We start from the raw sequence: 23,563 nt of genomic DNA on the forward strand, positions 1-23,563 counted from the left end.
ACTCACAAAATAGTCATTTAACTGAAGATGAACTACCCTCCTATCATCCCAATAAGTGAGTTTATTGACCATTGTCAGTTCTGAAGCAAATAAATATGATGGTAGACATTTAGGCTTCATTTTGCAGTTTGGCAGCTTTCTGGGTTTTTTTTTTACTAAAATAATCTTTAAAATATATCACTTAAGATGGGATCTGGTGCACACCAAGGGAAGTGTCTGGTGATACATTGGTGCTTGCAGGTAGCACGTTGCCTACCCTGTCTTAGCCGAAGGAACAAAACACCATATTAACTCTGTGGTACTAAAATACTAATTTGGAAGGATTTAGAATTTTAATGTCCAATTGTAATTTGTTCCTGTGCTCCTAAATTTGAACCAAATTCTTTCCCAAGAACCTTCATCCTTAATGTGGTGCCCTCCAGATGTCTTGAACTCCAGCTCTCATCATTCCTTGCTTGTGCTGTGTCAGGATGATGAAAATTGAAGTCCAACTGTTCTAGGGGCATCAGGATGGGAAAGACAGGCCTAAATCCTGTAGCTGTCAAAGAATCATTCTACGGTGCTTGTATGTATCTTCTTCTGCCTACTTCCTCCGCTTTGGGAATTCACAGACAAAATACATAGTGAGGTGGCATTCCGTATCATTCCATTTTCCAGTGCTTAGCATCTCCACACAGTCCTCATTCTCGTAGGTGTCCTGAGGCTCTCCTTCCTTCCAGTTGCTGTAGCTTTGCAATGGTGTACGGTCTGCATACATGAACTGACCTTCCTTCTCTATGTCATTCACCCCTATAAAGACTCGGAAGAGGCCACTCTGGGAGACATAGTCAGAAATCACCGCATTAGCAGCTTCATCCTTCGGCATGGCTAGGATTCCTTCTCGAATCCTGCAGTGAGTGAGAGCTTCCTTGTAGTTCTTTTCTTCCTGAACAATGTAATAGTATTTTTCTTCTGTTTCTCTGATGCCTGCTAATACTTTTGGAAAGAGAAATAAAAATCTGTTTTTTTTTTTTTACAATAGCCTTTTCAGGATGGCCACGTATAATAATGTCTTAGACAAAGAAGATCTTGTTTTAGTTTGCAGCACACCTGCAGGCTGGAATGTCCTGCATGCCCATAATATATCTTAGTAATTCTGCCCCCAAATTCTGCCATTTCATAACTAGAAGCCCCCACATCCCTTCACTATATTTCCCCCATTTGCTTCTAAAGAAAGCGTATCCTTAATTTATTAAGTACTTTTCTCTGTTGATGACTTGCACTTCCTAACTATCAACCCTGATTAGTCTTTTACTGAAAGTTCATGCCCAATATCTGTATCTGTCTGCAACATATACAAGGCACTGCTCTCTGGTACCTGAGCACTGATCATATAACTTTACTCATTTTTTTCCCCACTGAAATATTTTCTTTATTATCAGCATATAAATTGGGAGACTCTTGTCATCAAAAAGAAGAAAAAAGTATGCCACCAAAAATGGGCAGTTTGCCACTGGATTTTGATGGCACGATCTTTGAGGAATTTGGGGGCTTTGTACAACTTCCAGCCTACAGGGTTCCCACGCCAGTCCCCAAGCTAAAAGAAACTAACAAAGGATATGAAACGTACCATTCTTTACAAATGTAATGGAACTTTTGAGTCGAGCCACATTGATGTCCAGTTGTCCGACAACTTTGCGATATTTCCCACAGTCACAGACAGCACCTAACTCAGTATAGATATAAAAACAGTACAGGTAACTGAAGTATCAAGATGAATAACATGATGCTATGAGCTGTTGGTCTGAAGCACCTTTAATGAGACCTGTCGTTCCCCTCTTCCCTATCAATCCTATGTTAACTGTCGTTATTATATTTATGTATCTCAGTTTTTCACAAATAATTCAAAATGTACAGGCAATTTTTGTCCTCATAAAAAAATAAATAAAGAGAACTTTAAGTTGAGTTGGTGACATCAAAGTAATTGTCTTGGTGATACAGGTAGTCCTCCTTTAGCGACTGCCTCATACAGCAACCATTCATAGTTACGATAGTGATGAAGAAGTAACTTTGCGACCAATTCTCACATTTATGACCTTCACAGGTCTGTAAAGCAAAGGAAAGTTGAAGTAAGATTGTAAACACAGTCATGGTTTCACTTAGCAACCACTTCGCTTAATGACCAAGTTGCTGGTCCCAGTTGTTGCTAAACAAGGACTACCTGTATTGTGGAAATGTTTGCCGTTATCATCTTCTGGGACTTCTTTTGAGTTCCTGGTCTAGCCTATTATAGCCCAAAGGCAGTTCTGTTGCTGCTTATATCTTGCAAAGTAGGAAAGGCCAAAAGGTGTTGAATTTGATCCTGTGTGGAAGTAGAGTGGCGATTTGAAATTGTCTCTGTCCATTTCTAGTCAGTCTCCCTGGCAAAAGCAGCACATTGATCCTGTGCACAAAATATTTGCTGTGATTCTACTTTCTTTTGGGAAATCTGGTTGATTTATGGGAGTTCACAGTACCATAAAAAGTAGAGTTTCTCAAGACAAGTATTAATATTACTGTAGGCAGCAAAGCCCCCCCCCCCCGCCATTGCTTATACACATTAACACTCAATGGTTGTATTCACACTCAGATGGCAATCATTTGACCCCTTAGAGTATACCCCATTTGGGGTGGTTGTGTAATCCATTGAACCATAAATTTACTAAACCATCTGGGTTTGCATCACTCGCTAAGACACAAAAACCAAGCCAAGGTTAAAATTAACCATATTTAACTTCTTGTATTAATACATCTGGTTTTTAACTGGCCTCATTAAGTATGTTGCAGGAATACAGTCATTGGGTGTAACATTAACAACTATTTTTTGAATCTTCCATTTTCATAAAGTTTTAATTATAAACTTAAATGAAAATGGCTGAGGGCAGAGGGCTGGATCAGCATGGCGTTTTAATTGATGTAGGCCTAATTCTGTCTGAGGTGTCTGTATCATTTCAGAATGCAGGAAAGACTTCACTCTTTCATTTAAAATAACCCCTTCGCAAACAGCATTTGAATCAGAGAGCCAGACTGTAGCCTAAGCTAGCTCTTATGGGGCTGTTTTGAACATAGCAATCCTACCTCTGGCTTAAGAAAACACTGGTTATTGAGAACATTTCCAGAAAATTGGCTTCTTAGTTTTAGTTTCTGGACACTTCTGTTTAAAAATCTGCAGGTCTACCTACTCCAACCAGAACTAGCCTGGTCAGTTAAATCAAATAGAGAAAAACTGTTACTGATCTCACATTTTGGGGGAGGTTTGCTGGGGGAGACTGAAACGAGGTGCTGAGAGATCAGGTTGGCCCCCTCTTTATTGATATGTCAGAAGCATTTAAAGAGTGTTGTTCCAGAGATCTTTCTCCTGATTTTATCACCCCCCCATCATTTTCTATTTTTATTGATTGTAGTTTTCTGTTTGGGTGGTCGTGTTCTATTGTTTTTATAGCTGCCATACTGTGGATATTTATTTGATGTTTATACTCAATGTAAGCGGCCAAGAGTGTCCGGATTGCAGGGTTGAAAGGTGAAAAGCAAACAGACAAATAAATAAAAATGCACCATGGGAGTATTGCCCAACTGATCTTGCCCATGGGAGTATTTTCTGATCAGTTTCAGCTGGCCTAGCCGGAGGGAAATATCAGGTAGTAGAAATCTTGGGCAGGGCTGGCTGAGCTTCAGATGATGGGGCGAATAAAGTGACCCCCTCCCCACTATGGGGGAAAGAAATTGCTGAGCGGAGTGGAAGGAGCAACACCTTCTCTTCTGAGTCACTCCACATCCCATCCCATCCTCTGCAAATCTCTGAGCTCCAGGCTGGGGTGTTTTTCCTGTTTGTTCCTAGGGACAAAGTATGCAGTTATGAGTGCTACTTTAACCCAGCCAATACAGCAATACCTCGGTTCACGAATGCTTCTGTTCATGAACAATTCAGTTCATGAACAGCACCGTTCGCAAAATTTTGCTTCCGTTTGCGAACTCCACATCGGGTGATGAACACGACCCGTGGCCATTTTCCCTGCTCTGACACGTCGTGGCTTCCTGTAGGTGAGGGGGACTCTCCCTCCAAACAATAATCGCCTCCCACCCGCCTTCCTGTCCTCCATGCCAGAAGTCGCCTGGAGCAAGGTTAGTGTTCTCTCTCTTCATACTGTACTGTATTGTACTTTGTTTCATATTTTTGTAGTTTTTTAAAAAATACATATGGTTCAGAAGGAATTAACCTTATTTACATTGAACCTTATGGGAAAATTTGATTCGGTTGGTGACCAAAATCGGTTGGCGACCACATTCGTAGGGGTCAGAATGGATTAACCTTATTTACATTGAACCTTATGGGGAAATTTGATTCAGTTCGTGACCAATTCGGTTCGTGACCAGAATCGTGGAACGAATTAAGTTCGTGAACCGAGGTACCACTGTACATTTGGGTGTCTTTCCATTTCTTGCCTTGAAATGGCATTTCCCTGTTCAAGGAAATAACAGGGATAAATCAGAGTTGGCAAAAGAAAAAGCCGCCCTCGCTTCCCATGACGACATCATTTGATTATGGGGGGGGGGCTGATTGTGCATCAAAATCAGGACCTTTGTAAACAGTGCCCCTTTGTCAATAATGATGTATTGTCAATAATGACTGTCATGTTGTGAATAAGCAGTGGTATGACTTTGGTTTCCAGTCTCCCCTCCTCTTTTACACACCAGGAAAGCAAATCTAAGCTCTTGTCCCCATTTTTGACCAAAGCTTAGTTCCTTCTTAATATGAACTTGAGTCTCTGGTTTTCTTTATTGAACAGGTATGAGTCAGAATCCCCAGTGCTTAGTTTGCTGCTACAATTAAATCTGAGTTGGCATTTAATGATAGTTTAAAGCACGAAGCATAAACTCCTGACATGCCCTTCTAGTCTGCAAGAGAATCAGTATGGTGTAGAGCAGTGTTTCTCAACCTGGGCCACTTGAAGATGAGTGGACTTCAACTCCCAGAATTCCCCAGCCAGCCATGCTGGCTGGGGAATTCTGGGAGTTGAAGTCCACTCATCTTCAAGTGGCCCAGGTTGAGAAACACTGGTGTAGAGATTAGAATGGTGGTCTAGACTGAGGAGACCAGGTTGAAATCCACATTCAGCCGTTGAAATCCACATTCAGCCATGGAAGTACACTGGGTGACTTTGGGTCAGTGTGTTGCATCTTCTGGGTTCTGGCATCTTTGATGGTGATGCTTTTAATGTAAGTTACAATAAGCCCATGAGGAAGTAGAGGGATAAAAATAGGAGAGAAGTGGTTGCAGAGGGGAATGCTCATTAACAGTTTGAGAGAGCATCCTCTTCTGTCTGCCTCTCCTGTTCTGAGAGAAAACAAAAAAGGAGCAAGCAATTTTTAGGAAGGTGTGTATATTTATAATGTCCCCCCCTCCCCCCCCATAGCATAAACCCTGTTGCTAATAAGTCATTCTCGTGATTTTTTTTTCCCAGCTGGATTTGAACTATACTGCCGTTGGGATTTATTAGTAGATACATTCATAGACGTCACGATCAGACATTAGGCAGTGAAGCTGCTGCAAAACACAAAGAACAATTTACTGAATGAGCTTACTAGTGAATATATTCAGTCTAGGCCGAGAAGAAGAGACTACAGGTTGCTGTCTTGTGAACTAACTCTGAGTTCCATTTGGGTCAAGAGAAAAAAAAAATCCTACTGTGCTACTCATCGTTTAACCCTAGGCTTTTGGAAATAAATATTTGTGCAAGGGCTTTTCTTTCATTGGTGCTTATTCTTTTAGTAAGAAGCCCAATATCTGTTTTAAAAATAAACCAGTGTCCTTAAGAAAACATTGTATTTAAAACCAAGGAATAGAATAAAGAACTCGTCAAGTTCATAAATGTAACCCATTCAAATAATTAAAAATAGCACTCAGTTTGGTTTAGGTTCTAATAATGCATTATTCCTTGGAGTTGTTTTTTTTTTTCATAGCATTAATTCAATGATCTCTCTCCTTTCTTTCGTAAATAGAATAATCTTTTGCTATTTGCAATGTATTGTCCTTCTCTAATGTAGGTTTTCATGCACTTTTCTCCTAATGTTTACGTTTTTTTTCCTGTAATATGAGGCTTTACAAGCATTTTTCCTCAATTGCATACATTTTTATGCATAGTTCCCCCTACTTTGTGAGTGTTGATGTGCATATTTAACGTTTAGTCTGGATCACAAAACTCTGAAAAGTGTGAAAGTTCATTCCAGATCAAATCTAGAAGATTGGGGAACCTGCAGCCCTCCAGATGTTATTTATTGAAGTCACGGTGGACCATACTGCTGTGGCTGCTGAAAGCTGTAGTTGAGCAATGTCTCTGGAGTCACAAATTCTTAATCTCTAGTGGATAGATTCAGGAAGTATATAATGAGAAAGCATGCTGGATTACCCAGTTGAAAAAGTGAGGGCCTTTCATTTGATTTTTCCTCCCTGATCTTTGTCTTACAGCTAGTTGGTAAGACATTACTGCGCAATTGAACTTTAAAAAAATTTTTTTTTTTTATTTTTTACAGGCAATTGAACTTTTGTGGAGGGATAAAGACAAACATCTCCGCAAGTCAAGCTTGACTCTGGGTAACCACATGGTCATATCCAGATAGTTTTCATAGCCATAACATAGAAGTTGTTTGCCACTGTTTTCTTCTAGAATGTTTCTTTACTTCTTAGCTTAGCCTACAGCCCTTGGATTTCCTAGTTATTTCCCACGTCTCACTCTGGTTAATTTATTTGAGATCAGCCAAGGTTGGCTGGTACTGTCACCTGCTGTGATAGTGATAGGATATGCTAGTATAATAAAATATGCTTCTTCCTCCTTGTCCTTTGAACCAGCAGGCTAGGGTACACAGTGCTAGAATTGGCCATCCCTGTTCTAAAGGACAAAAGTGCTTCAGAAATGCAAAAGAAGAGCAAACAATGTGTACCTGCTTTACCCTTTCCTCCAGGGACTCCAGATACACCCTTTACCCCTTTGTCACCTAAATAAAGAAGAAAATACATTGTCTTCCATCAGAAAGTTGCAGGCACATTCGCAAAGTGGATTTTGAGAAATGAATAAAGTGCAAAGGTGGATGGCCAAGGTAAACACTTCAGTTTTACATACATTGGAATAAGTTCCACTGAATACAAATTGAATCTATTTCCATATAGACTTTTCTAGGCAGGCTCTGAAAGCTTTTGTTTTGGAATAGTAAACTTTAGATTTTAATAGATGACCCATTAAAAGTTTAAAGACTTAGTGGCTGGTACCTTTGTTTCTTCAGGCAAAGGCAGCAAAAACTGAGATGGACAATTGTTGTAAAAAGATAATGAGATAATAAGCGAATCCCCATTGGATGTAGGATATGAACTTCAGTTTTGGAATGAGAACTTTTTTGCAGATTTTGGAGGCGCTTAAGGAAACTATTTATGAATAAATGGGAACCCTGGAGGAGGATTTTTTTTTTAATGGAGTTGCAGTAGAGGAGGTGCAGAGGTTTAATCTTCCCTCTCCCTCTATGAGAATTCAGCCCTAGTTGCTATTAGCCCCAGGCAGGTCAAAAAGCTTTATTGGCATCAATAGGACTTCTTTTTTTAAAGGCAGAGGGATAATTTTCAACAGGACTACAATTGGAGAGGAAAGAGAGTAATCTTCTGTACTTCTGCATTGTGTTTCCAGTGAAAAATGGTCCATATATACAGATGTTTATAATTCTGAATTCATTGCCATATTCAGCATTGAATAATAAAATTGAAGCTGAAAAGAGATAAGGTATTTAAGCAGACCAAAACCTAAAACCTACTTCCAAATCAACCCTCAAGTATTCACAAGAAAGAAAGATAAAACTTTGGAATGGCTTTCATAGTCCCTGGATTTAAATATTATTGGAAATCTGTGGGGAGATCTCAAGCATGTAGTACATTGCAAGGAGCCCCAACAATATTTCTAAGTTAGGAGAGTTCTGCAAGGAACAGTGGGAAAATATAGAAGGAAGAGTAAAAAGACAATTAGTTGGCTACAAGAAAAGTGAACCAGTTGTTGCCAATTTAGATAGTGCCCCTGGAACAATTTTGTTCTTGAAACATCTGAGCATTGCATAGAAATGCATATGTCTTCAGTGAATGTGTAAGTGAACTGCCCCATAACATGAATCTCAAAATGCCTATTGGCCAGGCTCCCAACACAGCTGCATTAAGTTTGACTAGCCAACCCCAAGGTTCCTGCTTCCATAGGGAAGGCCCGTATGCACACATCTGTTTAGGCTTTAGTTCCCTTCAAAATAAAATTGAACATGGAGCTTTCAGGAAATGTGGCTGATAGGGATGTATCGAAGGGTGTATCTGCTCAAGAGGGATGGAGGATCTTGGCTAGATTGACTGAGAACTTTATTAATCCTACTGGAAAGGACTGGGATTGAACCTATGACCTTCTGCATTTGCACCACACTGAGTTACAGTCTTCCCAGCAGAGACTAGGAGGTTCCCACCTATTTTTCTCTCATCTGTCCATTGAAGAGGCTTCTGAATATTCCTTCTGTATTTTACATTTTTCAGCATTTGGTGAAATGAACTCAAGTGTGTCAAAGCTTATTTTAAATTAAACCTATTCATTCTTTTTTCCCCTCTTCAGCATACTGTAGATTGCAGAAATTCTTTGCTCTTGTATTTAATTGCATGGGCCCTAAATAATAATGAATTCAACAGATAGCATTACTGGGGAAATCGAAATGCATAGTTATAAAGAGTTTTTCCACAACCATAGACAATACCAAGATAGTCTGAATGGATTCATGCTGGTAGCCATGGAAAGAGAAGCATAAGTTAACAGTACCTTTGTTTTGGAAATAAAACCCTTCTGTTTCATTTGGGAAACATAAAGAGCAGGTGTTTTGTGATTTTGCACTGGGGTTTACAATTCAGTGAAAAAGTGTTATCAGTTTATACTTACCTTTTCTGCCAATTGGTCCAATTTTACCTATCATTCCTTGCTCACCAATATCACCAATTGCTCCTTTGTTTCCTGGGTTGGAAATACAAGAAATAGGAGATTGTTTCATTGAGTCTCAGAGCAAAATTTGAAGCCTTCTTTAAATAATGTCCATTGGATAATATTATGACTTGCATCAACTTATCTTTTCTGAAGCATTTTTGAAGCTGAGTTTGAAGCTATGTTTGATATACTTCATGTCAGTATTTTCAGTGTTTTGCTTTGATGGTTTCTGAAACTCCATGTTTATTAAGGGAACTGAATTTTTTATTGGATGTTCCTGAAGCAGAAATGTGTTTTTATCAGAAACTGAAAGGAGTAGCTGGAATTGATATTATCTCTATTATCCATGGAATGTTGAGTTTAAATGCCATTTAAATCAGTGATGGGCTGTTTTAAAAACCATGAGACCGAGACAAGGTATTTTTGACTTCAAGTTGAGATTAATAATAAAAGCGTTATTTTCCATTTATCGGACATTTCAGGGAATGATTAAAGATTGGGTAAAATAAGTGGACATGAAATTTGGGAATTAGAACATTAACCCATGGTTTGTGCTTGTCCTATAATTGAAATTTCTAGGCCTTTTAAAATGATTTTGGAGGAATTGCTGCATATAAAAGATGCATGTGTTCTTCTAGGCTATATATAAAGTATATCAAATATATCAATAAACGATGGCTATAAATACTTTGTACACAGGAGAGGGTATCTCAATCAAGAAAACTAGCAGAGCTTTGTCAATATTAGAACCATTTTTTTTTTCTTCAGAAGGGTTAGGAGAAGGATTTTCAAGCAAATTAGCTAAATTCCCTTCAGTTTTATTTTTTTCTTTCATTTTTTTAAATTTACAGATCACATATTACATTTCTAATGTTATTAATTTAGACACGTCGGTAGATTTTGAAATGCACTGAAATAAATAAACATATTGAAATAAATATTGAGGAACACTTCCCTCAGCAAACCAATGAACAAGTATAATGTTTTAAACTCATTTGTTTAATTGGGTTCTCTTGACCTAGTTTTAGGACTTGTGCGGAGAACAGATCACGTTTTTGGTCATATTTATGCAGAACTATTGAAAATTCAAAAGGGTTCACAAACTTTTCAACACCACTGTACCTTCAAATACCAGTTGAAGGGTACAATGGTAGAAAAGGGGTGTGTCTCCACCTCTAGTTCTAGAACATTCTAGCAGTGTTTTGCTGGCTGCTGTAAGAAAGAAGATGCTGGACTAAGATGGCCATGTTCTAATCTAGCATTCCAGTCATTAAGAGGAGACATCTGTGTAGCTATGAAGTGGTGAGAAGTTCTCCCTTCTGACTAGACATTGTAGGAGGAGAGCTATGGAAGCAAAACATCAGGAGTATTGATAGGAATTCTATTTTCGAACTAATTGTTTTTTTTTAATGTCACATATCCTTCGCTAGTCCACTTAAAAGGTGTTGCATATGTTTTTTCTAGTCCAATCCAACAGAATGGACCCCCTTTTGAAGAGAGTTTGACTTGGATTTGCCTCTGTTAACGTACCATACTGAGTTGTCTAGTAGCAGATGGCTGACTCTCTCCCTTTCTTTGCACTCTTGTAGAAGAAACAACATGACATTTCCAAGCTTATCTGCCTCACTCAAAACTCCCCACTGAGATGCCTGTAGGAGTTATGTTTTGGTTTCAAAAAATATTCTTAAATGATGACTAAGAAAAAAAAATCATTAAATGTATATGCAACTCCCTGATTGTTATTCTCATACTCTTTTGGGTAAGATGTGCACGTCAGCAGGGCAATTATGTGTAAGAACCTAAAAAGAATTCAGCTGGATAGACCCTAGAGCTGTATAGACCACCATTCTGGGTCACACGGTGACAACTAGATGCATCTGGGAAGCTCACAAGCTTGAACTAGAGACTGAAAGTCCCCTTCCATTTTGTTTCCCAGCAACCAGTATTTAAAGCAAGCTGCTGGTGATTCAGGAGGTAATAAATAGAGCTGTACAATACTTTGGATTTCATTCCTCTGCAGCTGCCACATCATTCTGGGAAAAGATACAGCTACTTCCAAAAGTAGCAGACAGGAGTTATCTTTGCATCTCTGCATACTTTAAAATACCATCCTCCACAGAGAGTCTGTGGGGCCATCAAGGCATGGCTTGGGACTAAGCTAATAACAGGACCATCTCTCCCCAGTTGTTCCTGTCCATCCTACCTGCTCTAGATGCCGTCAGCTAAGGAGTGTTGGCTGGCAGGGCCCAGGAGGAGGGCCTTTTTTGCCCTGGCACCCATCTTGTGGAACATAATTCCACCTGAGATTAGGTTAGCCCCAATCCTGCTGGTCTTTTGCAAGGCCCTGAAAACTTGGTGTTGTGCCCAGGCCTGGGGTTCTGGAAGTGTGATAAAGCCTGTCTCTTGGCTTTGTTGATGGTTATTTTATGATGCTTGGCTGCTGTGTTTTTATTTTATATTATGTATTTTATTGGTTTTTATCTATTTTATTGTAAGCTGCCAGAGTTACGTTTGTGAGATGGGTGGCTATATTAGTCAGCCAATCAATCAATCAATCAATCAAGCGAGCAAGCAAGCAAACAAATAACAATAGGGCTACTGTATCTGGCCTGCAAAAATCTGAATGACCATTACATGATTGGAAAGAGAAAGTTTTGGGTCGCCTTGCTGCCATCTTGTGATCATCTTGATTTGGGCAGCCCAGATCCAGTGGCATTAAACAATGCCGTACCCACACCAAAGTCCATGTAAAGCCATTTTATCATCTCATGAGGTTTTGAAAAGATGAAAAGGGTGCCATTTTAAAATTCATTTAAATTAAACAGATTAATTCTAAAATATTTGTTTAGCTTAGTCTAAAATTCCCTCATAGGGAGCCAGTTCGGGGTTGTGGTTAAGTGGGAGGCTGGGAGTTCTAGTCCTGCCAACAAAGCCAGCTGGGTGACCTTGGGCCAGTCCCTCTCTCTCAGCCCTAGGACGAAGGCAATGGTAAACTGCTTCTGAAAAACCTTGCCAAGAAAACTGCAGGGACTAGTCCAAGCAGTCACCAGGAGTCAGCACTGAAAAAAATCACTCGTAAGTAACCCTCTGGATAGTTTTCTTTATAAGCTTCCTTTTAAATAATTCCTTTCCTTCTGGGATTAAGAAACAAGACAAGCTTGTTTTGGGATTAAGAAACAAGACAAGCTTCCTTCTGGGATTAAGAAACAAGACAAGCTTACAAATATTTGTAAAAATATTTAATGGAATGGCTGTGTTCATACAATACACTTAACCAGATTAGCTGAAGGCCTAAAGGCTGCATTGGCATTACATACTAAGCTTGAATAGTTTAAATCAGTGTTTCGTAACCTTATTAACTTTAAGATGCATGGACTTCAACTCCCAGAATTCCCCAGCCAGCATGCTGGCAGGGGAATTCTGGGAGTTCAAGTCCACACATCTTAAAGTTAATAAGGTTACAAAACCTTGGTTTAAATTTTGATGTTTTTTAGGGCTTACTGTCTTGTGCCAACCCAGCCCATTTGGGCTAATTCAGTACCCAAGTTAAGCATGCTGGGTCAACGCAGCCATTGTGAAACTTGAAGTAGTAAGGGACTGCTCCCTATGTTTTTACCATACAACAAATCACCATAAATGGTTTTACCTTTGGATCCTGTGGGGCCAAGTTTCCCACTTCTTCCCATTTCTCCTTGGTCTCCCTTTTCACCTTCATCTCCTTTAAACAGAAACATATAGGAAGGGGACATGTCATAGGTAACAACAACATTTAGGAAATGCTGATATGATTTAATTTTTGAAGACATGAAGTCTATTGGCCCAACTCCTATTTTCTGATATGCCAAACCCTTCATAATACTTGGTACTTCCTTAGGGATTTGGGTTCTTAACCCATTATATACAAGTAGAGAAAATGTACTTGGAACAACTTTACTTCGGGAAATAGGATCAAGAACCCATATCCTCATCACCATTCTCATATTTAGGATACTAAGTCTATGCAAAATGTGGAGAGCGTGTGATCAGCATGCTCTCAAAATAACCGGAAGGAGTTCTCAGGGACAAAACATCAATTTGACAGAAGACAAAATGAATAAGGTTGTTCCATGTCCCCAGTCAATGCCAGTCAAATCAATCTGTAGCCCAGAGACGTTTCTGTAAATATAAACATCAATTATCCAAGAGTGGTAGTTTTCCAAGCTTGGTAGCTTCCAGATTTGTAGATTCCAACTCCCAGAATTCCCCAGCCAGCATGGCCTTTGCTAAGAATTCTGGGAGTTGAGCTCCACACATCTGAAATCCACCAATCGTGGATGTATTGCATTAGAGGAATGCCTTTATAAACAAACACACGAAGTTTGAAGAATTCATCATTAGAGTCAGAGACTGTGTCCAGGCATGTTGGTATCCATGGGAACAAAAATGACTGTTCTAGCATCGCCACATATTGCCGATGAAAAGCAAAGCTTGGCATTTTGTGTACATGTGGATTAATGTAATTCTATACATACTTCTTCCCACAGATTTGACTTTTAGCTATTTAACTGGGATTGTTCTGCTAGATGTACCCCCCCTTCCATAAAGTCACCAAGCATGACTTGAAAGAAACTTCAGGCTTTAAAGAGCTATGCGGATGGCAATAGATTTAATTCTCCTACTGCACATAAGATCTGCCCATCTTGTTGCATTTCCTGTTGTTGCCGAGATCTTCCCTGGAATAATAATGAACTGGGGAAGATGATGCTCTGTGCCTATCCTCTTGATGTTTTGCCCTCTAAAATGAGGTAGGTAGGCAATTAAGTATTTGTGTGTGTGTGTGTGGAGGGCAGGTCCTGAAGGATTTTCCTGCCACAACAAAGCCCTTCATCCAGAAAAATAAGCTCACCCAGCCCATTCTGTGGTGGGGTTCACATCACACATTAAGCCATAATATTGTTTGTTTGCTTTTGACTTGGCGAACACAGCCATTTTGGCATGTAAACCCAGTTTTGTGGCTTAACATGATGCACAATCTGAGCCATTATGGCTTGTTCAACAAACTATGCTTAAACCACACCCTGGCCTTTCTGCTCCAGGATCAAACTTGGGAGAACTCCCTTTGTATTAAGCTGGGTGAAAGTCCATTTCCTTAAGTAATTCAGCTGTTAAATAATATGCATCATGGGAAAATGTACCAAGATTTGTACCTTGCTGCCCTCTTGTGGTGTTCTGCGTTGTGATGCTTAAAAAAATAAATGTTTTGTTGTTTTCTGGCAGGCTTGGCATTCCTCAGCAAATTATGGTGTGGTAAGTAAATGGATACCACTTATCCTTTCTACAATAAGACGTGCGAGTCAATTCTGATCTGGTCAGTTTTACATCCCACTGAATTTGGTAGATCCCAGATCCATAGTTAAATGGTAATGGCTTTGTACCTGGTGCAGTGATATCCTTAAAGATAAGGTTTGTCCTAACCTAATACTGACGCTGCAGTCAGCTGATATCTCCATCTTGGGAGTGACTTTGAATTGTAGGCTTTATGGCTCAAGCATTTGGATTAATTTTTGGACGTGATTGTTTCTTCTCTCTCCCATAATATATACCTAACCATCATGCTATTCCCCTTCTGAGAAAGCAGTATTATGCAAAATGCAGAAAAGGAGTAAGAAATAGTAAGCCAAATAAATTAAAGATGTGAGAGAGGGAAAAGACAAGGAAATATGGCTAAATACAGATTTAATGACAGTCACTATACATCTCCATATCTTTTGTCTTAGCAAACCATCCTTGTTTCACTATATCCATACATCGAGTTCATACATGGCCGTGTTTTCTTTAAATTTCTCACCTCTCAACTTTCCCTCTCTTTTCCTTTCTGTGCCTTCAAATATAGTTTTGTGATTCAGTCTTCACTCATTCTCTCTGTATGAGCAACCCACTACAATGTTCCTTTGGTATCCATTCTATATTCATTCTTGATTCTATCTTGGCTCGTTTTACCAAATTTAGAAGTAACCCATTCCCAATTCTCAATTCTGTTCCCAGTTCTCACTTCCAGGTAACAAAATGGGCAGAACCCTACTCCTATACACGGCCATTTTGTTTTGTGGTGTATGTGTGGCAAATACTCATGCTTCTCAATGGACCACATGCTAACCATTGCTTTACTAGCATTTGCATATCTTAACATTCCTCCGTCCATCTTCCATCATCAGGAAGCATTCTACTGTGGTACACAAATTCATCTACTTTCGTTTTTGCCATTTTTGTTCAATGTCCATTCGTCCACTCCCTCTTCCCTGTCAAACACAACTACTTTGGTCTTCGATACATTAATCTTCAGATCCATATTTCTTGCTGAAGCACACAGTCTAACAATATGCTGTGAAACATTTGGGTTCTTAGCCAAAAACATGGCCTTGCACCCAGACAAAAGTACATGTGCATTTACATCTTCAGGCAACACACCTCTAATGTCACCACAACTGCTCCTTATGCTTTTATCCATAAATATATTAAACAATTAAGGGCATATGACACATCCTTAATTTCCTCCCTGCTCAATTGCTAAGCATTCTATTTATTTACATGGTTTATTCCATCATGTACTGCTCTTACTGGATTCTTCATTCAACCTTCAACACACCATAATTCAAGCCTATTAACTTTTTCACACACTGTCTTTAAATCAACAAATGGGCAATGGGCTTGCTTTCTCACATTCTTTCTTTCTTCTCTATCCCTTCTTTTGATTTCATCTTGTCTTATGAGGAGTTTTTGACATTTCAAAAGTTTTCATACCCTTTTATGGCAGCACCTGGCTGATCTTGGCTGATCTTTCAAAACTAAGCAGAGCCACAGTTTGGATAAGACACCACCAGGATATCTCAGAACTGTGAACTATACTTGAGAACCAGAAAAAAAAAAAAAAAGCAACATATGGAAAGGAAGCAAAGCACTTCCATATTATTGCCACATACAGATGTGTCTGTGAAATCACGATGAGTCCAGAGGTGCTCACAGAAGACTTCACCTTTCCCTAATAAAGGTCTCATCCAGATGATTTTGACTTTTGCTCATCCTGGCTATGATTTCAATAAAAGTTACTTCTAGGTCAATATATTATAATTAATTTAGTTAGCCACTGTGTCTCTGGATGTTCTCCTAGACGGGGAGCCTTCAGATGGTGCTTGACACCCAACACCCCTCACCCTTTGCAATGCTGGCTATGGCTGCCGGAACACCACAAAATCTCCTACACGTCTTCTACAGCTCTGTTCCTCCTAGAGTGCTAGCTGAAGTGGAATCTAAGAAAAGTAAGGTAAGGCTTTGTATCATTCACTTCCTGCCCTGGGATGCTAACTTAGGTTCTCTTGTTTTAATGGCAGTGTTTGTGTTTTCATCTGCTATATCCCTGGCAGATCTAGGTTTCCCCTGTATCTCATGCTGTGAAAAGCTTTGTTGCTTAATTTCTGCAGGATATTAAAGGCATGACATCTTTGAGTATAACAAAAAGCTGGCCCTACTGTGTAATGTGATCAGGATATTATGTGCATTGGCTCTGGCAGGAAAACAGAACAGCAGGTCCCTCTCCAGGTCTGTCAAGAGCCAGCCATTGGGAGAGTTGGACAGCTGGATTCTAACCACAATCGCCTGAAAGAACATTACTCTGGGTCACTGTTGAAAGTTTAAATGGCAGCTATGCTGCTCAGAGCAGTAAACTGGGTTTTGTTTGTTTTTATAAAGCATGCCTCAAGACAAGCATCATCTGTTGGTCTGGACAACTGCCTAGGATGCTGAGTGCTGACAGAGGCCACAGACATGGACTGACAGAAAATTGAGTTTCCAGAGAGTTTCTATTTTTCTTTCAGTTTCTAGCCCTCATGGAAGACATGCTTGAAAGTGTATGGACAATAAGATCTCAAAAATTAAAGAAGCTCTTGATTAGTGTATCTACTAGCCTGGGACAGAACCTCACACAACTGCTTGCTGTCCTTTGAGGCTAGAAATAATGCAATCAATTTTGCCACATGTGAAATAGAGATATAAATAATACAAGTTACCTAATTTGTTCCTCTGTCTGCAGGATTAGAGTTATGTAGCTAAAGAACTTTGACTTTTAGGATTTTTAATTTTTTTAAAGCATGGCGATCACATGGCCTGGACAAGAAGGGAGCGATTGGAAAGACGACAGGAAAACAGTTCTGCCAGGTTTGAGGATGTGGTGTTGAAGTCCTTTCCATTTCTAGCAAGGAATTCAGAATGTGGCAGGGTCATTTTTCGGAGGGGAACTTCTGCAACTATGATTATTAGATGGGCAGCAAAAAGCAGTGACCACAAGAAACAGGCCTTGGAGGTGCTGACTGATGTCAAGGAGTTTATAATTGACATTTGTCAGAATAATGAAAGAGAAACCCTCCAAACACACCACATTGCCATAGACTATACTCCCATTTTATCCCTTCAAAAATGCCTTCACTGATTTCACTCAGGACCTCAATTCAAATCCCTTTGAAGTTCCTATTAAATTTCATTGCCCATTGCTATTCCTCATCCTTCCCCCCCACCCCAACACACACAATATTTCCCTCATTTTTGATGTGGAGGACCAATCATACAATTACATCAGTAGATCTTCCCAATTGCACGTCCTTATTTCCTTGGACAGTTCAGCAAGGACGTTGAAAATTACAGTTTGAATATTGGTTGAAGTCACATAATTCAGGAAGAGGTAGCTGTGTTGGGCTGCTGTAGCAAATACAAGATCTCAATAGAAGAGAATATCTGTAGCTCAGAGTTGAACTGTGGAGTCCTTGGTGGTCTCTGAGCTTGGCGGTTTGCTTGCAGACATTTTCATTACCCAACTTGGTAACATCATCAGTGCATTGCAAAGAATTCCAACCTATTAGCATTGTCTCTTTGCGCATTTTAACCATGGAGAAAAGTATTACGGCAAATGCTTTTATGGGAAAATATGGTGCTTCCCATCAAATGAATTGGCAAGTCATTAAGATGCTATTCAAAACATAAAGAGCCAACTCAGATCAAAGGAAAGTCCTGGAAAGAAATTTAATTTATGATTGGCCTCAAGTCAAGATTACCCGTATTTGCATATGTGTCCACCAGGAGCTGAGCCTGATTTGATGGCAACTAGCTAATGACCAACCTGAGCCCTTTGGGAAGGAAAGCTACAAGGCCAGAAGAGTTCAATCACAGGCTCCAGCTGCTGTTCCCCACCAACTAGAAATGTCTAGGACCTAATTGTATTTAAACCTGAAGATTCTACATATATTCTGGTAGTCTTGTCCTCTCTGAATCTCTCTGATCCTGCTAAAATCAATACGAACTACGCATAGTGCATATTGATTTCAGCAGGTGAGAAGCATCAGCAGAGGAGATGTGGGCAATCCATGGTTCCATTTTTCATAGAATGTATGGGTCGGAAGGGACCTTGGACAGAGTCCAGACCAGCCCTCTGCCCAATGTAGCAATTCTCTAGTACAGTGTCCCTAACAGAGGGCCATCCAACCTGTGTTTAAGCGCCTCCACTGAAGGAGTATCCACAGACTTGCAAGGTGGCATATTCCACTGTTGAACAGCCTTTAGCATTAGGAAAGTCTTGCTAATATCCAGCTGAAATCCCCTTCCTTGTACTTTCTTTAAAACAATTTGGAATACTGGGGAGAGAGGTGTTTGTCAATTGCTTAAAAAATGCATATATTGGGGAAAGGTGTGGTTTTTTTTTTTATTTCAGACCAACCCTTTCCCATCGTCATGCTCACCTGTTGGCTGGGGATGATGGGAGTTTGATTTCAATATATCTGAAGTTTAGAGAAGGCTAGAAGAATAACATCAGGTAGAGAGGATTTCCCCCTCCTGGGACCTCCTGATGTGTACATCTTTCCAAATCCCAGTCACTTTGGTGATGGACATAGCCTGAAGAAGAGTTGTCCCTAAAATCTGAAGACTTAGGATGCAAAAAACAAGACAGGCCACCTTGAAAGTCAATATGGAAGAAAGTCAGAAGGATATAAATGTAGACAAGCCAATAAATGACTTTTGGGTTAGCCTGAGCTTCCATTATGCCCAAGTTACAAAGGAAATGTGAAAGGAGAAAGCTGTTCTGTCCTTTTTAGTTCTTTTCTGAGGAACTATTCAGATTTTGTCTTTAAAAGTCTTCAGAAGAAAAACTGGGTGCCTGGGGATGACTGTGTCTTTTATATTGGAATGAAATAGTGCTATACAATGCAGATTAGAACTGAATGTCACATGTACTTGAATGAGACCATTCCTAAAATCAGTGGCATTTTTCCAGGTTTGTGTGAAAGCCTGAACAAAGCTGAGCTGATTTAATTTACAGTGGAGAAGTGGTAGAGTTGCATGAGCTCTTTCAATTCATTTTCAGCATTTACAGCCTTAGAGGTTCTTATTCATAGCCACCAGGGGGCAGCATCAAACACCCCAATTGAGCACTCAGTACTGTAGAGATTTATTATTCACCAGCAACAACATGGATATGTCCATGTATTTACTAGGACCCCCAAATTGTACTTGGGAGAGAGATTTTACCTTTATTTTCTGTTGTATTTTCTGCCTTTTTTGCCTTTTAAAGTCAGCATGGGCTTTGAGATATCAGATCATCCATGCTATAGGATTTCAGTTGTCAACTCTCACAGCTGCAATTTTTAGTTAAATACATTTTTACTGGAACTGATGAAATGTATGCTCTGTTTCAGTGTACATTCTGGATTTTGAATCGGTTTATTTAGCTAGCTTGATGTTTTGCAGAATAATTTAGAGAGAGATCCCCACTTAAGCAGTTTATAACTATCTGAGGCAGCTCTGCTTGGAAAGCTTGGGTACAAATTTCAGAAGCTATAATCTAACACTGAGAGTGTACCTAGTATCTCTGCTGAGGTCTCCCACTGATCAGAGAGACAGTAAGAAGATGTGTATCATCGTCCCCATGATTGAAAACTCTGTGTGATCCAGGCAGGGTCCACAGCCTGCCTCAGACATACCTGTAACTTCCCTGTGAACATTAGCATTAAAGTTTGTGAGAAGCATTCAAAATACCTGGATGACATTGGGAGAACCTAACTTCTAATCTTTCCCAAATGTGAGCCAGCCCTGAAAATGTTTGTGCTAAGATGTTTAGGCTGCACGCCCTCATTTTCTCCAACAAATAGGATGAATGCCAGCAAAGATCTCTTGTGATTTGTGTAAGAGTGCACAGTGATAAGGGCTGGTCTAAGATTTGAAATGGAAGCTTCCAGTCCTTAATTTTTCTTTTCAAGAAGCGCACTGCTACATAGCATAGATGCAGCATGACACACGTGTCACCACATCATGGTAACTCTTCCCATGGCATACTTTTATGCAGTGCTGCAATGCAAATACAAAAGGGTGGGGCTTGTAACATGATGCATATTTGAACAGTTTGGAATCATCAAGTTTAGGAGTAGATAGCTATGCTGTATATTGTTAGCTTAACTGTGCTCTCCTTACTGACTTAACTTGTACAAGATGCCAAACCATTAATTAACCACAAAGCCTGGGTTCACATAATGCTGGCCTGTAATGGGGTAGTCTATAGATGAAGCCCAGCTGCAGACTGTAATTTTCAATGCATCCCATTTCAGGACGTTCTCCAGGCATAGCTGACTTGCATTTCAGGAAGACTTGGGCAATACAGTCTACACCGGGATCCTTCCTATGTTGCTGCTCCCTATTTTGGGACATGGAGGCTACTACTTTAAATTGACCACAATGCCATAGGGCACTGATTGTGTGCAACTTAAAAGAATAACTCATAACCTCCCATTCTGGTGGAGGTAAGGCAAATGCAGTGTGTCCTGATGGCAGTGCTGGCAGCTGCTATGCCCAAAATATGCCCCAAGAGATGAGCACACAGACCCAAATTAAAGGTACAACTATCAAAGCTATGACTCAGCCTCATAGCTGAGGTGTACTAAACCAGCTTTTCCCAACCTGGATCCCTCTATGTGTGTGTGACTACCGTTCCCATCATGCCAAGCAAACATCATCATTGAGAGTTGTAGTATTATACATATAGTGGACACCAAGTTAGGGATGGTTCAGCCAACAGAATGCTTCAGTCATAAACACGTGAACAGCCTATCTTTGCTCGTAGGCCTATTCCTAATTCTACAGTAGTCAAGACAATATTGGTTGCAACATAAAAGTTATACAGTACAGGGCCTTCCAAAATTCATCCATACAGCATTAGATTCAACACAAAATCTTTTCCAGAGCTGTTGAAATATGGATGTGAATTTATAATCAGAAATTCTAGGTAACATGCTGGGGCTAGCGGGTTGTCTTTCACTGCAATTAAAACATTTGCACATGCATTTTCTTCGCCAAAAAATAAACTCAGGAAATGCTACAGGCCCATCAGCCCTTCATCATTCCATTTCTTTTATTGTGATGGCTGCAGCCAGATAGATGAAAATGTTTGGATCCTAAAATGCAGTGGTTAATAGCAGGAAATTATGCAACTGACGTTTGAAATATTCATTATTTCATGCCATAATTCCTCAGTCTAAAATGCCAGTTTTCCTGCCTCTGCTTAGGCTGGTTCGTTCTGTGCCTGTCAATTGCTAAAGGCTCCACAAATAACCCTTTTCATGGTTTTGCACTAAAAATAAAGTCGGAAGCTTGCACGATAAGTTACTCAGCAATGTTATCACCGCAGGAACCAGCTGAAAAGTTGGCCACCTTATTTTCCATTTCTTATGGCATAAGAACTTGCAGGAGGAGAGGAAGAGGAGAGGGTGCAATCATAGAAAAGGGCATTAGTGTTGCAGGGATGTTTACCTCAGAAGTCTTTCTAGCACCTCACCTTTCGGTCCAGGTAAAATGGTATGCGTGGAACAGATCTCTGCTGTCTGTCGGTTGCCATCTTCTAAGCCAAATATCTGAACCAGGACAAGAAACAGCACTAAGAAAGTTTCATGTTTCCACCGTTGCTTCTCCATGCTGCTCACTGCTGAGCTCTGCAGGAAATGCCCTTCGTTGTTCCACTCTCAATAATTGCTAAAATAAGATTTCCCGTATAACTCTGGAGAGCAAAATAAATTGAAAATTCCCTTTGATTAGAGCTTTAAACAGGCACTGAAGAGACCTATTAGAGCATGCATCAGCGTGGGTTTGAAAAGTGGAGAGTCGAGATCGTACATTGTCCAGTAGATTTATGCAGCAGTGACAGTTGTTTATTAAACTTTATCTGTTGGCTGTGAAATATTTAAGAGCGCAGACTGGAAGAGTGATCTTGAATGCATAAGTCTGCCTCTGTTTTGTGTCTGCCTGCTGAGAGGAGGACCAATTTCTCCTCTGGGTTTGCTGAACAAGTACACTAAAAAGCATGAATTCTAAATACAGTATATTAATGACTAAGCCCCTTAAAGATAAGGGGACTTACTTCTAAGTAAACCTGCTTTGGGACTCACTGTAAGACATCTGCCGTGGACAGCTTGTACTGGAAAGAAGAGAACAGCAGGAAAATGATTGTGGAAAGATGTAGGAGTACTAGGGATCCCCCCTGCCTCCCCCAAATCCTACTATGCTGCCTTATGGTGGAAGGGGTTGTTCCTGGGATGAATGACCAAAGGCTGCCAGGAATGTATACAAAGAGAATATGCTCCCAGTAGCGTTGGCCAAGGTGTGAAGATCATCGCAGCCGCCCACCTAAAGCAAGGAGGCACCTATATTGATATAGTAGTGATGTAGGAAGATGCTGGAGGCAGAAGATACTTCAGTGACAATGGCAAAAGCATCATTTAATACTGTGCAGGAGAAAGCAATGGTAAACCGCTCCTGTATTTTATAGAAACACACACACACAAATTATAAGTGATTGATGATTCAAAAAGTCTATCCATGTGGTTGCTCAGAGTTGTCACCAACTTGATGGCACATCATTAATCAGGGATGAGGGAGAATATTCATTTAGCCCGCATTTTCCATGCAACCACGGGCATTTCTGCCTTTTTGAACCGTTATATAATCCCAAGCTTCTTCATTATTTGAAATTTGCAGTTCTCCAATTTTTACAGTGAAATTTACCACATACAAATGCAGTAGGGAAAGACTGTAGGAAAAAACGTGCATATATATGGAAGCGTGCACTATAGCATAGCAAATAGTTTGCAAAAACAAAAAACATCAGGTTTGCCAGGCACAACTGCAAACAAAAATACCTTTGATACGTGCATCAAAATGCGCAGACGTCGGCATAAATGAGAAACTTGAACAAAAATGAAAAATGGAGAAAAATAACAATTGATTCGTTTGCCCTTTCTTAGTATGTGTCTTGTGGCATGCCATCTGCCCCTAAGATATCCAGAGCCTCCAATGCAGGGTAATGTTTTTAAATCAAGAATATGGGACTATTTCAGATAGTTGGGATTATTTTCAAATTGCAAAGAAAACTTGTGAACAGAGGGGTGTTTCCAGTCTTAGTTGGGGTGACTTAGAGTCCCCCTCAAATCCACAGGGAAAGTTAGTGAAGATTTAAGCCATATTATCCGTAATATATGAGAGCCAGCTGAAAGCCATCC

At 40.0% G+C, this 23,563-nt stretch overlaps 1 protein-coding gene and 1 long non-coding RNA gene across 4 annotated transcripts in view; one reads left to right on the top strand and one right to left on the bottom strand.

The window, feature by feature from the left end:
• Nucleotides 1-227: 227 nt before the first annotated feature.
• Nucleotides 228-22,255, bottom strand: COLEC10 (collectin subfamily member 10). Of its 2 annotated transcripts, XM_007423341.4 has the most exons (6): nucleotides 21,847-22,253; nucleotides 12,649-12,720; nucleotides 8,961-9,032; nucleotides 6,958-7,011; nucleotides 1,610-1,705; nucleotides 228-975 (listed from the first exon to the last, which is right to left on the bottom strand). In XM_007423341.4, exons 1-6 carry the CDS (start codon nucleotides 21,980-21,982, stop codon nucleotides 584-586), a joined length of 822 nt encoding a protein of 273 aa, XP_007423403.1. In that variant the 5' UTR covers nucleotides 21,983-22,253; the 3' UTR covers nucleotides 228-583. The 2 variants fall into 2 exon arrangements, with proteins under 2 accessions (XP_007423403.1, XP_025019260.1); XM_025163492.2 differs by lacking the exon at nucleotides 6,958-7,011 and having other exon boundaries at nucleotides 21,847-22,255.
• Nucleotides 13,242-23,563, top strand: part of LOC112540099 (uncharacterized) — a 44,110-nt gene continuing 33,788 nt past the window's right edge. The window contains exons 1-3 of one of the 2 annotated variants that reach the window (XR_003084168.2): nucleotides 13,242-14,288; nucleotides 16,150-16,302; nucleotides 16,728-18,613. This is a non-coding gene — a long non-coding RNA (uncharacterized LOC112540099). Of the gene's footprint in view, nucleotides 14,289-16,149; nucleotides 16,303-16,727; nucleotides 18,614-23,563 lie in introns of those variants that run through there. The other variant, XR_015797567.1, reaches the window with a different exon arrangement.

This window comes from Python bivittatus, unplaced genomic scaffold (genome assembly GCF_059951505.1).
Source record: "Python bivittatus isolate LINGU-HERP-01145 unplaced genomic scaffold, Pbiv_v1 ctg000590_np1212, whole genome shotgun sequence".
Taxonomy (NCBI): Eukaryota; Metazoa; Chordata; class Lepidosauria; order Squamata; family Pythonidae; genus Python; species Python bivittatus.

Excerpts from the sequence above, each read along its gene's own strand:
- COLEC10 (XM_007423341.4), bottom strand. The coding sequence starts at position 21,982 with ATGGAGAAGCAACGGTGGAAACATGAAACTTTCTTAGTGCTGTTTCTT. Across the intron at positions 12,721-21,846 it reads CATTTTACCTGGACCGAAAG|GAGATGAAGGTGAAAAGGGA; the intron begins GTGAGGTGCTAG and ends TTCTGTTTAAAG. Across the intron at positions 9,033-12,648 it reads TGGCCCCACAGGATCCAAAG|GAAACAAAGGAGCAATTGGT; the intron begins GTAAAACCATTT and ends TTTCCAACCCAG.